At 39.0% G+C, this 16,981-nt stretch overlaps 1 protein-coding gene across 2 annotated transcripts in view; it reads right to left on the bottom strand.

Annotated features, from left to right (window-relative positions):
- LOC122650091 (WD repeat-containing protein 11-like) overlaps positions 1 to 16,981 on the bottom strand; it is a 77,480-nt gene that overhangs the window by 46,324 nt on the left and 14,175 nt on the right. For both annotated transcript variants that reach the window (XM_043843392.1, XM_043843393.1), the window contains exons 2-5: positions 15,284 to 15,767; positions 7,968 to 8,055; positions 7,648 to 7,829; positions 7,166 to 7,302 (exon numbers count right to left, since the gene is read on the bottom strand). In XM_043843392.1, the coding sequence (XP_043699327.1) occupies positions 7,166 to 7,302; positions 7,648 to 7,829; positions 7,968 to 8,055; positions 15,284 to 15,767 (891 nt within the window). The remainder of the gene's footprint in view (positions 1 to 7,165; positions 7,303 to 7,647; positions 7,830 to 7,967; positions 8,056 to 15,283; positions 15,768 to 16,981) is intronic.

Here is a 16,981-nt window from a genome sequence, read left to right as displayed (position 1 = left end):
TGTACAAAGGAGACCCACAGATGCACCAGTAAGAAAGAGTGACCAGATTCAATTGGAAGGAACTAAAAGAGGTAGGGGACCTAAAATGACTATTGGAGAAGTGGTAAGAAAGGATATGCATATGGTAGGGCTAGATCCCAGTATGACCGCGGATAGAGTTGTTTGGAGGTCAAGGACCCGTGTAGCCGATCCCGCGTAGGGGGAAGTTCCTGGGATGCTGCTTTGACTAATGCTTAAACCCCCTTTTTTTTTTATTATTATTATTTTATTTATTTATTTTTTTTTTTTTTTGGCCCTTTCGGATCCATGTAGCCGACCCCATTTAGTTGGGATAAGGTTATGGTTGTTGTTGGAGAGGGGGGGACCCGAGACCCGACTAAGGGCGGGAATGGGAAAGCAAGAGAGCACTATCTAAACCCCAGGATACAACAATATGCCTATTCATTGGGGTATCAAAAAAGCCTTTTGGGGAACAAAAGTAAGCTTAGAGGAGACATCCCAAAAGATGGCTTTGCAAATCAAGTCAAAAGAGCGAGAGTTGGAAGTCCATCTCCTCAGGTTTCTCTCCATCCAAATGTGGTAGAGGGTAGCACCAAACATGAGCTTGCCTATAGTGTCACAGATAGTACAGCCAGGGAAAGTCATGATAAGCCAGAGCCATTCTCGAGCGAAGGGAAGGTGTCTTCTACTGCGAGGCCAGATAAACGACAGGGCTTTTTTCCAGATGGTAGAGGTGAAGGGGCAAGCAAAAAAAAGGTGGTCAATGTCTTCGGTACCATTCCAACAAAAAATACAGGAAGGGGGGACTGGGATTTTTCGGAGAGTGACGAAAGCTTGGGTAGGGAGGCAAAGGGTAAGGGTTCTCCACGCAAGAAAGCTGTGGCGGGGTATGTGGCCTTTGAACCAGACTAGCGTGTGCCAAAGAACAGAGGGGGCTTGGTGCCTAACTAGGTTCCAGGCAGATCTAAAGCTAAAGAGGCCATTTGAGGAGGGAAGCCAAGTAACCTTGTCCGCATGAGCCGGGGGGGGGGGGGGGGGAGGGAATTCCAAATCAATGAAATTTTATTTCACTGTTCCTAAAATTGAAAAGATGAAACGCCCTAGCAGATTATCTAGCTAAGGAGAGAGAATAGAGAGGAGCTGTAAAACTGAATGATATGAGAGGCATGGTCTGGTTTTGTTCTTCTAAATATTTTGTAGATGGCCCCTAAATAGGGGTAGATATGCCACATTTGTACATAGCTGATCACATCATTTATCAACCTTTTTTGACACAATGAAATTCTGTTATTCTATTGAAACAATTGAAAAGATGAAGTAAAAAAGTTCAACAGTTTTTACTCAATAATAAGTTGGATACACACTTCACTTTCTAAAATTCTGCCATGTCGAAAACCAATAGTTTCTGTTTTTTTATATCAGCCTCTAATTTCACAGCAGGTTCCTTGCCATACACTGGAAACGTGACTGGTTCCATTTCCTAACTTTCATGGCAATAGGTGGTAATGTAGTCCTAGGTTTTAATATTCAAACTAGGTGCCAATAACCAGGATCTGATCTGAACAGGTAGTTCGGCTAGGTCAAAATAGGTGATTTTGGTCAAATTAGGGTTAGGGTTTGATGGTAGGATTAGGGTAAGTTGATGTAGGGGAGTCTTCCAGTGAAGGTCTCGTTAAGTTTTAACAAGTCTAGGGTTGCTAAACAAAATTGACAGCAAGTTTGGTTGGGTTAGGGTTAGGTTTAGGTTTTTGACAAGGGAATTATGTGGATATTTAGGGTTTGAATGGTCAGATGGGGCTGCAACTTGGATCGAGTTTCCTATAGGATGAGAGGAGAGTTCGATCCAATTGTGGGGCTGTTTCAATGGCTGGTTAGTTCTGGGCAGTGAGGGGACTGTGGAAAAGGGTTAAAAGATGGAGGGGGTTCTAGGGTTTGGATGTTTAGAAGATTAGAAGAAAGGCTAGATAATGTAGAAGAGGTTCAGCTAAGAACCACTCTACAATAGGATCGATAAACCTACAAACCAAAATAGCAGTAGAGGGCAGAATTAGAAAGTAATTGATTCTGAGCAAACCAGCTGTGAGAACAGTCTCCAAGTCTTGATCGAATGTTAGCCTTGATGTGGTGAAGATGTGCTCCAAATTTGGTCCAAGTCTGGTGGTCAGCAGAGGAGATCTGAGTTGGTCTTGAAAATAGAAGGTAGGTGCTGTAGACAGCCAGCAGTGGGGGCTGAAACTTGGATCGAGTGGAGGTCTGGTTGGGGGAAGGCTCTGCAGCAAGTGTGATGTAAACCTGATGAAGGGTGGTGGAATTATGAAGGTGTACTGCAAATAGAAGGTTTATGGTTATGGAAGGTTCCAGCCAAAGGGGTGGTGTAGAAAGGGGAATCGAATGGAGTGGATGGTGGGTGGAATAATGTTCAAAAACCCAGCAGGGTTTGGAGGAGGGATAAGGAGTTATCACACCCAAGAGTTGCAGCAGGATTCCAAGTCCAAGAACAACAGCAGCCTGTACTTGAATGAGGAAGACAGTAGCAGCAACAGCCTTGATTGTTGGTGTGATAGCAGCCTTCAAGAGGGAACTCCAGTACTTGCAGTAATCCAGCAACAGTAGCAGCACCAGGGAATTTCAATTGGAGATGGAGAGAATTGGGAAAGAGAGAATTAGAAGGTAGGGGGGATAGATGGATTAGGCTCTCTCAGCCAGGCTCCTTCAGCCCTTCAAGTCACAACCAATTGGACATGAGAATATTCACTGCATTCAAGCAAAATTTCATTCATCAACTAAATCGTGGGGATGGCTATATCAGCCTTACAATTAAATAGAAGTAATACTTGCTTCCCAAGAAAAGACAAATAGAAACTAACTTATTGACTCAACCTTAAGAATTAGAAACTACTCTAATTAACTAGGACTGAAATAAAAATAGAAACATAACAAAATCTTCTAAATCTTCTTAAGTCTTCGAATCTCCTTGTGGGACCCACTTGGATGACTTAATTGTTGCTGCCGAAATCTCCAGCTTGTGGTCCCCATCAGTTCAACTTATTAACTTTAGAAGAATGACAAAATTGCCCTTCACTTAAGGACTTGAATAACTAATACTTAAAAGACTAATCTGCTCCCACAATTTTCAAGGAATATTCTCACCAAGCCAAAAATAAGGGTTGTGACACTGTTCACGTGAACAGTGTTTTGGCCTCTTCTTCAGGTTTTGATCTACATCACTAGGGTTTGGAATGATTCAAACTTACTAGTTGTTGAAGTAGTACATGGACAGCAGCTTGCTTGAATGAAAGATCCTTGAAAAATCAGAACTTGAACAATTTGAATATCAAAGAGAGTTTGAACGAACCACCCAGGCTTCACACCGCAAGGTGTCGATTGGATCAAACACCAATCCCACCAGCCTTGATCAAACACAAGACAAAAAACTTCAATGGAGAAGAAGAGCAGCAAAAAGCTTTTCATTAATCAAAATTTGTGTTCAATGCTTGCCCCCCTTACAACCTTATATAAAAGACTCAAAAATAGACTCCTACACGAAAAAAGAAAGGCCTAACCCAATCCTTAACCTATTAGGTAACCTAAACTGACTAGGAAAGTGAAATGCTGAAGGAAATAGATTCAACACATGGCTGGACTTATAGAGTCCTAATCCAGCCCAACTTACAAAACTATTAAATAGTCACATGACCACTTAACCAAGTCACATGATCACTTAAGTGATCACAACAACAACAACAACACAGCCTTATCCCAACTAAATGGGGTCGGCTACCTGGATCCTTTCAAAAACAAGGAAAGTAAGAGAAACTTAAAAGAAATTGGATCAGAAACGTAAGTAATGGCAAATGAAAGATGAAAGTAAGAAGAAAAAGGATAGCCTAGGAATTCAGGAAAATCTTAGCTACATGGTGTCGACAACGTGGATCCTTACCCTCCAAAAAGATCTATCTGAGGTCATACTTGGTACAAGACCCAGACTATACATGTCATTCTTCACAACCTCCCCTATGGTCATTTTAGGCCTGCCCCTAGCTCTTTTAGCTCCTTTAATCGGCATTAGATTACTTCTCCTTACTGGGGCATCCCCAGGATTCCATTGTACATGGACAAACCACCTCAGACGACATTCTCAGAGCTTGTCGCTAATGGGGGTGAAGGGCCCACAATAATGATAGAGCGGCCCGAATAATCGACCCGTTTACCAAGCAGAGTCTTGCGAAATCTTCCTTCTTTGCCTTCAATTACATCTGAAAACAATTTGTAAACTTTATTATGACCATCCCTCATTGGTACTCCCACATCCGCTCTAATACTTTCATTCCTGATTGGGCCATAATTATTCATAATAAGTGTTGTCTAATTTGTGATTTTAATTGAATATTCATGATTAAATTGATATCACTTTACAATTTTTATGATTGTAGACAAACAATGGCAACCCAAAGATTTGAAGCATATTCGCATGTTTAAAGATGTTCGCAGATTCGGCATCAATGTGCGCGGATGATGAAAGCATAGGAAAGCGAACCTGATTTGATTGCCAGACTTAGTCTTAGAAATTTTGGAGGAGAAAGATGTAAAAAATAATAATATTATTAAGATTGAGGGCAAAGAGGGTATTTCAGTTTAGGAAATTAATTTTTTTTAGAGAAAAGAGGGGTGGTGGTGAAGTGCTCTCCACGTTCTCCTCTCCCTCTCAAATCCCTCACGGGTCCCACCTTTCCTAATTCTATTCCACTTTTCTCTCTCTTTCCTCTAATATCTCTCCAACTTTCTAATCCCTCACGTTTCTCTCTCCCAATCCCTTTCAACCCCAAATTCTTTTCTACTTTCTAGGAAATACCTCATGGTCTCCTCCTCAATTAATCTCTCTCGGTTTCCCCTCCTTGGAGATATATATTTGAAATCTGCCAAAGCCAAGGGACGATTCGATTCTGGAAATTTCACCGTACAGCAGCACCATTACCGAACCAGCAGAGCATCTCCATCATCACCTTCTTCCAACGTTTTTTTCCTGGACAGCAACTCGCAGAGGTCGCCAAGCACACCTCCATCCAGCGCCTCCATTGAGCACCATCGATCAACATTGCATCAATTCAGCCTCTTGCGTTTTGACTCCATGGATCATCGTCTCCAAAGCGTCCTCCTGTCGACTCGCACCATGAGCGGCTAAGTCTCCTTTCTGTCCTTACGTTTATATAAAATTTTGGTTTATTATTATTAGATTTCTGGTTGCAAAGCAAACTTGAATGCTTGATGTTAAGACTTATAATTTTATTTCACTGAATGGATTTTATTGCTAAATCTAGTTTAGAGAATTTGTCTCTGTGATTCATCTTCTCTATTCAAGCAATGGTATTCATGTGATTGTAATTGAAACCGATGATAGTCTACAACTGACCGAACTAAGCGTGCTAAGCCAAAAGCGAAAGACAATAGCGATCGGTAAGATAGGTTATAACTAGGTCAAATTGCGATTTATCACTCTGTGGTGTCATTAGGCTTGTAGCTATAATGAACCGAAATGTGCACCATTAATTAATTAATAAAGATCAATGTGGATTCGAAACCTGAAGACAGTCTTCTCTCATCGTTTCTACTTCTTCTTTGTTGATTTTTATTTGTTCATTAGTTCTTAGTTTATTTTTAATTGCATTCTAGATAATTGTTTTCGAAATCACTTTACATCATCTTAAGTAGCTTAGCCTTCCAGTTCCCCGTGGATTCAATCCCTTCTTACCACTATTCTAACAGTAATTTAGGGTTTATTTTTTATCTCATAACGACACGATCAATTCCTCACTTATTATCCTTCCTAGTTTTGCTGCACATCCATCTTAACATCTTCATCACTGCAACACATAGCTTCGGTATATGGCACTTCTTAACTACCCAACATTCTGCCCCATACATCATAGCCGGTCGGACAACAGTCCTGTAGAACTTTCCTCTAAGCTTTAAAGGAATGTGTCGGTCACACAGAACTCTGGTCGCACCTCTCCACTTCATCCATCCTACTTTAATTCTTTGTGAAACATTATCATCTATGCCACCTTCTTTGTGTATAATAGACCCCAGATATCTGAAATAGTCACTTGGCGGTATCTCTCGCTCCTCAATTTTCACCATGTCATCATCCATCATAGTGTGACTAAAGTTACACATCATATATTCCGTCTTTGATCTACTAATCTTAAAGCCTCTTGTTTCCAAGGTCGATCTCCCCAACTCTAACCTAGAGTTAATCCCTACTTTTGTCTCATCCACCAAAACGAATAAATGATATCATTAGCAAAGAGCATACACCACAGTACCTCATCTTAGATGTTCTTGGTTAACTCATCCATGATAAGCGCAAACAAATAAGGGCTTAGGGCGGATCCTTGATGTAACCCAACCGTCATTGGGAATTCCTTGCCTCGGCCCCCCACAGACCTCACACTAGTCACCACTCCCTAGTACAGACCTTTAATTACCTCTATATACTTACTCGACACCCCTCTCTTCGCAAGAACATGCCGGATTAAATCTCTAGGTACTCTGTCATAGGCTTTCTCCAAGGCTATAAAGACCATTTGGAGATTCTTCCTGCTAGCTCTACATCTTTTCATGAGCCTCCTCAATAGATAGATAGCTTCTGTCGTGATCACATGACCACTAATTACATAAAAACAAAACTAAGGAATTAAAACAGCTAATCCCGTATACAACTCTATTACCCATACTTTAGGTCCATAAAAGTGACCTATTACATTGAAAACCCATGGGATCAAAGGCCCAACATGTATAGAACCCAACCCTAGACTTATTCCTTATAAAACAAGCTTATTTTGAAGATGGATCTGCATCAGGTGGCCAACATGTTGCACCAAATGCGTAACTGATAATGCAAAACTGTGACAAATAAACAAAAAAGAAAGTCAAAATCTGAAGGAACAATAATCCCATGCACAAACCAAGCCTTCAGATATTATGTAATGTAGTCATACAATGGCTCCTCTTCTAAAATGTAACCCACTTATATCCATTGATTTTAGGAGCACAGGTGCATACAATGAAAATATTATATATATATATATATATATATTAATAAATAATTGTAAATGGATCTAGTAAATTGATAACATGAAAAACCTGGTTTCAGATTCAAATCAACCTTCCAGACGAAGAAGCCCTTAAAGCTCTTATTGGAGCACGTTCTGGCTTTTGTAGGACTCGAAAAGTTCGATTAAGACCACTTCTAAGACAGGTGACAACAAGTTTATTAGTATACCCTCCAGCTTTTTCATTCACCTGAACACCAAAGTATTCAACATAGTGAATAATGATGAGTGAAGAAATAATATAAAACATATTTAAGGAAACCTAGAAAAAACGAATATGCACAAAACTAAACTGGATGGTATGCACAAACAGTCATGAGGTAATTTTATACATGGTGATACAAAATCAGAAGTTCTTTTTTCTTTCTTCTTGAAATATCAATAGCATGAAGAATTTTATCAAGTAAAATAAGAATGTTCAAGGCATCAACCAAAGGTAAAACTGATAGATAAAGTTCCATCTGACAGCAAATAACTAAGTATATGAGAATGAATCTAAAAAACGATAGATAAGATTTAATCTGACAGCAAATACCTGAGTATATGAGAATGAAACCAGCCGAGAGTTTCCAAGCCATCTTAATCCCCTAACAATGCTACTATGTACAGAAAAGCTAGCGGCTACAGCATTGGCAGAAACATCAATGACGTCAAGTGTTCCATTTTGAGTTCCTAAAGCAACCAGAGGAACAGCTGGAGCAGGATGGTTCCCCCCACCTTCAGGTTGAAGCACACAGTTCGATCAACTAATGAGATCTTTAAAAAAGAATTATTGAAATTACACCGAAAAAATATCACAGGCAGTGAAAAATCAATAAAAATGTAAAAGACAGGAGTAAAAGATGCTGGACATACGGGCCAAAGTAGCCATTAATGAAGGTGACGGCACCGCTAGCGTCGTTACTGTCGAAGAAAGAAGATGAAGCTGGCCAACTAAGTTGATCTGCATCAGTGAACCAAATTACATGGGAGAAACCAAATGAGCCCACCCCCCCCCCCCCTAATGAGTTAACTATGCAAAGACAACAAGAACCAGAAACAGTTTTGCCACCAATGGGTATCTTGCTCTCAAAAGACACTCAAGTAAAACAGCATAACAGAATAATGACAACAAAAACAATAATAGTACTAGTAATATCAACAACAATAAAGTGAAAACCAAAGATACTATTAGTGAAAGTGAAAGTGAGAACCAAGTAACTCACACAACAGCAGGTGCCAACAATTAAGTTAAAAAAACCTCAAAATAAAATTCTACCCAAAAAAAAAAAGTTCAAGAAACAACTACAACCACTACGGCTGTCAAAGGATCAGATCTACATCCAACTTGATTATGGCAAATTGATAAGGCATTGATCCAATCCAGTTAGTAATCATAATATGTTTGATATTTCCTTGACCCAATCTAAATATGATCCAACCAGATCGTGAAGGACATCTTGGGTCGAACCAACCATTCAATGGAAAGATCTCCATTTGAATTAGCCACATGTCAAGTTTCAGGTTCTATCTCCCTATGTGGCCCTACATGTTAGAACGCCTACTCTACTATTTTCAGCTGTAAAATAAAATTACGCCAAAAATGCCAAATTTTAAATGTCAACCGAAATTTATACCTTCACATCTCCATATTGAAGAAGTGGATTGGGCCAGAAGTTTCCAAACTGATAGATGATTATGTGGCCAGTGTTAAGATACCACAGGTGGTGTTCTGTGTTGGTTCTTTTCTTATCAGGGACTTATTAATTACACGTAAGTTTTGTCCTTGCATGTTATTATTCACAGTTTCTATGTTATAAATATAGCATGGTGCTTACGGTTAAAACTATAATCAGTTGAACCGTGAGCCTTAGTTTTCTTCTTCTCTCCTCGCTTCTTCCTCCTTTCTTTCTTCTTTCTTTCTTTCTTTCTTTCTTTCTTTCTTTCTCTTCTTCCTTTCTGCGCAGGTGTTGGTTTTCTTGTTCTGGTTTTGTCAGACAACTAGTGACTGTATACCACTAGTGCTGTTTTGATAGTAAGCAATCGTGGCTGTGTGCAGCATTCCTTTGCTGCTGTTCTTGTTCATGATGGCCTCTCTTGTTCGCTGATGTGGAAGTTGTTTTTCTGCTATGATGATGCATGGATGATCTTCAATATAACTTCTGTTATATGATCAGAATCAGTTTTCTCTGCAGAATTATAGCCTGCATATACCCTGCTTTAGGATTTTCCTGATCTGTTTTTGAGTATGTTATTCTGGAGCATCCGACCATCAGATCTGCCCGAGACTTTGTACACTTGTTCTTTGTTCTAGGGGAGGAAATCGATCACAGTTTGGCCTTGATCTGACCTACAGATCTGAAGTTCTTTGAATTCCTATTTTTCTATCAAATTTAAAGGGTTTATTCTGTATTTAAGTAGTAAATTCGACCAGATTTTTAGGGCCATCAGGGGAGATTCGCCCTATGTGATTGGTTTTCTCTTGGCATTGAAGTTTTCTGCCCTGCAGTTTGTTTCAGAATTTTTTTTATGCCCAACAACTTCAGTCTCTGATCTATTTATGACTTCCTCCTCATTGTTTTACCCAGTTGGTGATTATATATGCTGATAGATTAGTTTGGCTCTTGGTATGGTCTGGTTATTGGTTCTACCCTGCGGCTGTTTCTAGTTCAGCCTTACTGATCATGTTCTGTGATTATGATCTGATTCTTATTATCGTGATCTAGTTGTACTCAGCCTATTGCCCTCACTTTACGGCTATAATCTGATTTCATTATTGTGGTTTTTTTGGTGCTGCGACTATCTTTGTTTTGATATAATGGGTGACTCAAAACCTATTGTGGACTTTGTTAATGTCCAAATTACTGCTATCAAATTAAGTGGTGCTTCGAATTATTTACTGCAGGCTCAAGCTGTGAAAGTTTATATTAATGCTAAGGGCAAATTAAAGTATTTAATCTTTGCACCTCCATTTCCTAACTCCAAAGATTATGATGAATGGATGTGTGAGAATGATACATTATTGGTTTGGTTATGGAACAGTATGGAACTATGGATTCATCCATTGCAACAAATTTTACATTCCATACCATAACCAAAGGTGTTTGGGATGATTTAAAGGAAAATTTCTCTCAAGATAAAAATACGTCCCGAGTTTATGACCTCTATGAGAAGATATTCACTTTCAAGCAAGGTGACAAATCTATGTGAGCATACTATAGTACAGTTGCAGGCACATGAGAGGAACTGAATATCTACCAACCGCTTACCATTGATTTGAAGTTGCTGAAGACGCAGCGTGCAGAATTTCAGGTGACAAAGCTTTTATTAGGGTTGAACTCTGACTTGGAACCCATCAAAAGCCAGCTCCTGGTTAGTAAAAAGGTTCCTTCTATGAATGAATCATTATGTCATATTCAGCACATTGTTTTTCCCTCCTTCAATAAAACTGAATCATCTTCTTCTTCCAAGGAGAGTTCAGCCTTTGTTACTCGCAGTGATGATCGTGGGCGTGGTTCTGATTTCCCAAGAAGAAGTCACGGTTCAAGGGGAGGTTGAGGACGTGGTTCGGGTGGCCGTGCAGGACAACAAATTGACCAACCCTTACGTAAAATGTACGCATTGTGGAAAACTTAATCATACTATTGATAAGTGTTGGGTAGAGTACGACAAACCTCAATGGGCCAACTGGCCAAGCAGTTTGCAAATACATAGCGTCATTTTATGATGGACATTCTGACATAGTGACTGATAGTGTCATTTAATGATGGACATTCTAACATAGTGTCATTTAATGATGCTAGTCTTGCTTCTTCGTCTACAGGTGGTCAGACAGCTTTTGTGTTTCGTGATGATCCAGTCAACCAATTACTGAAACGTGGTCAGCAACTTTAGTCATCCACTTCCTCATCCACTGCTACACTAGCTCATACAGGTAGTGCAGCGCTTCTCGCTTCTTCTCCTTCCACTTAGGGTTATTGATTCTAGTGCTTCATCTCATATGACTGGTAAGTCAAATGTATTTTCTACTTTCCACAAATCTAGTCATCCATCTCGAATTATTCTCGCTAATGGATCTTCTACCCAAGTTCCTGGTCATGGTATAGTCTCTCATACTTCATCTTTATCTTTATCATTTTTTCTTCATGTGCCTCAGTTACCTTTAAACCTTTTTGTAAGTTAGATTAACAAAGCCCCTCCCCAGACCCTGCAGTAGTGGAAGCCTCGTGCACTGGGATGTCCTTTTTATTAGCAAAGCTCTAAATTGTTTTGTTACATTTTATCCTTCTTATTGTGTCTTCAGGAACTTAACAAGGAAAAAGATTGGTGGAGGGCATAAGAAGGATGGTATCTAGTTATCTACTACCTTGATAGTGATTCGTTCTCTACAGCTGCTTCTGCTACTTCTAGAGGTGTTTCTCCTCTTCATTGGCATTATCGATTAGGATACATGTTGCTCTCTAAGCTTCAACAGATGGTTCCCAGTTGCAAGTCTACTTCACATATTGATTGTGAAGCTTGTGAGCTCGGAAAACATCATTGTATACCTCTTTTCCATACTGTGATGCCGCTAGGAGTCCATCGTTATTTTCTTTTGTTCATTCTAATATTTGGGGTACGTATCATATTAAGAATCGGTATGGTGTTCTGTATTGTTTTATTTTTTGTACAATCATTCTTGGTTTATCATAAGTGTATTTGTTAAAAGATCGTCTTGATGTTTTGTCTGTTTTTAAGGAATTTTATAATGAAATAAAAACTCATTTTAATATTTACTTTTAAATTCTTCGCTCTAATAATACTCGAGTATACTCGACGTGAACATGAGATCTCCTCATTTTGTTCTAAACTTGATATTATTCATCAAACTAGTTGCTCTTATACTGCTCAACAGAACGGTGTGGTTGAACGCAAAAACAGACATTTTGTTGGAGATTGCTCGCCCTTTGTTGATTACTAGGGATGTCGTTTTAACTGCTTGTTACCTGATTAATCGAATGCCCATGTTTGTTCTTCAAAATCAAACCCCTACATCTGACTCTTTCCTAATTCTCCATTATTTTCTTTGCCAACCCGAGTCTTTGGTTGTACTTGCTTTGTGCCTTTGTCCATAATTTAAGACTTGGAATTGATAAATTGTCTCCATGAGACAATCAAATGTGTTTTTTCAGAGTAATTTCACACTCAAATGGGTACCAATGTTATGATCTTGTCCTCAATAGTAGTTTGCTAGTTTTAATGTCACCTTTTTTTAAAGTACTCCATATTTTTCTGCTAAGAGTCGTGTTGTGGAATCTGAACCTTTCGGTTCTCCTATTCCTTCGTTGTTTCCTCTTGCAAATTCTCTGCCTCCTCAGCCAGCACCACTACAAGTGTATCGACGTCGTTCCGACCCATCTCCACCTGTTGTTGTTGCTCCTTCTCTACAGCCCTCTCCACAACCTGATTCTTTATCCGGAATTTTTGCCAATCCACTTTGACTTCAGACTTGTTGTTTCTCTTTAGAAAGGTACTCATTCATGCACTCAAAAATCTCTAGTTGCTTGTCCTATTGACAAGCATATTTTTTATTTCACATCTTCCATCTTCCCTTCACTGCTTTGCATTGTCCTTATTTGCATATTATGTTTCCTAAAACCTATCAAGAAGTGCTATCTCATCCTAGTTGGCAGTTGGCTATGGATATGAAATGGATGCCCTGCTTGGTCGCCAGACATGGACTCTGTTTGATTTATCTCTGGGTAAGGACCCGTGAAGTGTCGTTGTGTGTATATAGTGAAGTATAACCCCGATCGATCTATTGAGCGTCTTAATGCTTGCCTGGTGGCTAAAGGTTACGCTCAGACATATGGTGTTGATTACTTTGAGATGTTTACTCATATTGTTCGTCTCAACTCTATTCGAGTCCTTATTTCTCTGGCTGTTAACCTTGACTGGCCTTTGTCTCAGCTTGATATTAAGAATGCATTTTTGTATGGTAATTTACTTGAGGAGGTTTATATGGAGGAGGAACCTCTTTGGTACGTTGCACAGGGGTAGTGCACAAAAAGTATTCACAAGGCAATTTATGGTTTGAAGTAGTCACCAGAAACATGGTTTGATAAGTTCAGCAAAATTGTTTCTGGTTATGGGTTCATTCAGTGCTACTTTGATCACTTTGTTTTTGCTTGTCGCCAGAACTCCAATGTGATAGTTTTGGTTGTTTATGTCGATGATATTATCATTCTCTGTCAATGATTTGGATGCTTTCTGGTACTTCCTTGGGATTGAGGTTGTTAGCAGTAAGAAAGTTATTAGTCTGTCTAAGAGGAAAAATGTCATTGACCTTATCCCTTAGACTGGTATGTTGGGTTCCAAACCTGCTGATACTCCGATGGATCCTCATTAAAAGTTTAGTGATTGTAACAACAAGAAGTTGGTAGACAAGCATCAATATAGGAGATCGGTAGGTAAAACCATCCACCTAAATGTGACTGGACCTGACATCTCGTTTGTCGTTGGTGGTATTAGCCAATTCATAGAGAAGCGTAAGCAGGCCCACTGGGAGAAAGCATGTCATATTTTGAGGTATCTTAAGGGTTTTCCAACAAAGGGTCTTATTTATAAGCCTAATAACCATACTGATCTTGTTGGGAACTCTGATGTTGACTGGGCTGGTGCTAAAGGAAATAAAAGGTCGACTAATGTTTACTGTATGCTTGTTGATGGTAATCTCATTACTTGTGCTAATCAGGTTGCTATCTATGATGCTAGTAATCCTGTATTCCATGGACGGACCAAGCATATTGAAGTTGATTGTCACTTCGTGTGAGATGATGTGATGAAAAAGGTGATCTCCACTCTGTTTGTCAGCTCTGCTAAACAGCTTGCTGAGTTGTTTACCAAAACCTTGTTTCAAAATCTGTTTTTTAAGGGTTGTTCCAAGCTGAGCATTAGTGATATTTATGCTCCAGCTTTATGGGGGGAGTGTTAAAGTTACCACAGAGGTGTTTTGTAATGGTTCTTTTCTTATCAGGGACTTCATGTATAATTACACATAAGTTTTGTTCTTACTTGTAATTAGTCACAGTTTCTAAAGAAAAAAGGAGTACCAATGCACGAGCCTACCACCACTGCGCGATCTGGGGAGTGTCATAATGTAAGTAGCCTTACGGCCCTTACCCCGCTTCGTGGAGAGGCCATTTCCCGATAATTATTCAGTGTTTCTATGTTATAAATACAGCATGGTGCTCACTGTTAGAACTAAAATCAGTCTAACCGTGAGATTCAGTTTTCTTTCTCGCCCCTCTTCTCTCCTTTCTTCCTCCCTTCTTTCTCTTCATCCCTTCGGCGCAGGTGCTGGTTTTGTCACAGACAGCATGTCTACAAAATTTGAATTGTAATGGAGATGCCATGTGGCAGATATTTGATCTGTGTGGCGAGGCCCCTAAACATAGGGCCGTCTGAGCAAGTTTTTAGTTTCAATTTCTTTACAAAAAATCAAAACAATACAATATATAACAAGATATTATATTATCAAATCGGATGGATTTGAATTCAAATCACTGTGCGAGTGATCCATCAGTCAATCAGCTCCTAATTGAATTCAAACCAGAGAAGGGTGATCCAACTTAAATACAACCAGTTGATAGCCCTAACAAGTAGCAACCACAAAATAGATGCTAGCACAGATCTGGTCTAAACGACTTGTAAAACCAATGCTAAAAGAAACCTTATGACCATAAAATCACGGAAACAATGTAGCATAGATTGATCAAAGGACAAATTGAAATTGATATTTCCAAAAGATTACAAGATGACTTGAACCTTATATAGTCTAAGAGATGAAAATTCAGAAAACAAAAATAAGAGGATAGATGTTGAACTCCAGCTGTGGGAGACGAAAATCTAAAGCAATATTTTTTACGGACCGGCAATATCCTTGCAGTCCTGGCTTCAGTTTTGGTTGAAAAGAACATTACATGCTCTCTTCCACAAGCCAGAATCAGCACAGAATAACAACTTAAATAAAGCTTTGGTTTTTAGAACTATAAGTAAAACCCATATCATCGTATAGAATAAAGGGATACAGTTCACAAAATCTCAGTTCAGACTACCTTTGTGTCATTTATTTAGTGTTTTCTTCCCTCCTAAAGACATGCAAATGTAGAAATTGTATGCCATACAGGTCAGAGAAAAGTTTCTTTACCAACCTTAAATGACAAATCTGCATTGGTATGGACCGATTTTGATTTGGGACCAAAACTTCTATTGACAAGCTCTGATTCTTTTACTGCATTAAATTCATATCCACGGGTGGAAGTATCAACTGAGCTAGTGCATCTTTCTGGAACTGTGACGTCACTTAAATCAGCAAAAATGCTTGAATTCTTTATGTCATTCAGAGCATCTATAGCCCCTTCAGCAGTAAGCAGCCAGTTCCATATTTTCCCATCATCAGTAATGGAGATCAAATATGTCTTAGAAACAAAACAATGTTTATGCCAATCAAATGGAGCATCAGAATCCAGAGCAAGTGAAGAAGCATCATGTGGATCAGAATAAAGCTTGCCAACATTTTGGAGGGTAGCTTCAGATTGAGAGGGGACAACAGCAAGAACAGAAGGAGACGGAACAGTTGTTCCAATTGAGGGTAATAATTCTTCCTTTGAACACATCATGTGAACCTGTTCTCCACTGCAATAATAAGCACATAAATAAATTTCCTGAAGTCCAGCAAAAGTGTGCTCCAAGGAGCTTCAATATTAAATGAGCAACAATTGATTTTTTTTTCCTTTTTTTTTTTTTTTTTTTTTTTTTTTTGTTGGGGGTGGGGAGGGAGGCATAGAGGGCGGGTGGGAATCAGCATAGCAACTTGCATTAATCAAAACAGCAACAATCACCAGAATACCAACATTGCTAGAGAAAATACTAAACCTGCAAGTAGAAAGGTTTTTCATGGTTTCTAGCCAATAGATTCTGTGCTGCAATATCTCCCAAACTATGTAAACAGAAATAAATCACAATGTAGTGCTGAAATTTTTAGCAACTTCATTGATGGCAGCTATACTTCAGAAAAACAGTAGAAGGCACCATATCAAATTCCAGAATGTAATCAATCCATGACCCCTTTTTTGTCTTTAAAGCCTCTCTAGACAACTAAATCCCTCAAAAACCAACTGTTATTAGCTGATTTTAGCACAAACGATCACTCTTCCCAATCTTTCGTAGCAAAACCACCTGCTACAGAGAAACCAAAGATAAAAGCTTGGATTTCTTCAAGTCATGTGTCTTTTGCCCTTTATTATTCCCTTTCCTCAGCAAATTTTTTCTCCACATTAAGAATCGTGGATTCATGTGCTTACAACAGATCCGTTTATTAAAAATTGAATTTATTTGGTGAAGCAGAAGATCTGAAATTCCTACCCTAAATCTTAATATTGACAGCTCACGAAATCATATTTCATTGCTTGAAGGCCTATCTAAAGATAGGATGAAAAAAAGTTGTTAGAGTTATGTATTAAGGGTACTTTGGGAACTAGTTTATTTACTTATTATCTTACATTGTATTTGTCCTTTTTTTACTTTCCACTCCCTAGGGAGTTGTATGTGATTCTACATATTATGTTAGTGAAGTATTATTGGTGTGGTAGAGATCCTTTTCTCTAACACAACATCCTACCATCATCTCTCTTCTTCAAACTTCTACTCTCATCTCTCTCCTTTTTCTCTTCCAAATTGGTATTAGAGCACACTTTGTGGGTTTGAGAGTCGAGTTACTTTCTTGTTCTTTTTTTCTCTTCTCTTTGGAACCATAGGTAACAAAGGGGTTCCAAGGAAGGGACTAATATGTGAAATGTTTGAAGAAATCTTGTAAGGAACGTGAACGAAGACCATGGAGACACCAAGAG

The sequence above is a fragment of the Telopea speciosissima genome, chromosome 2, assembly GCF_018873765.1.
Source record: "Telopea speciosissima isolate NSW1024214 ecotype Mountain lineage chromosome 2, Tspe_v1, whole genome shotgun sequence".
NCBI classification, from domain to species: Eukaryota; Viridiplantae; Streptophyta; class Magnoliopsida; order Proteales; family Proteaceae; genus Telopea; species Telopea speciosissima.
The sequence above is the reverse complement of the archived record's forward strand: the minus strand, read 5'-3'. Positions and strand labels throughout refer to the sequence as shown.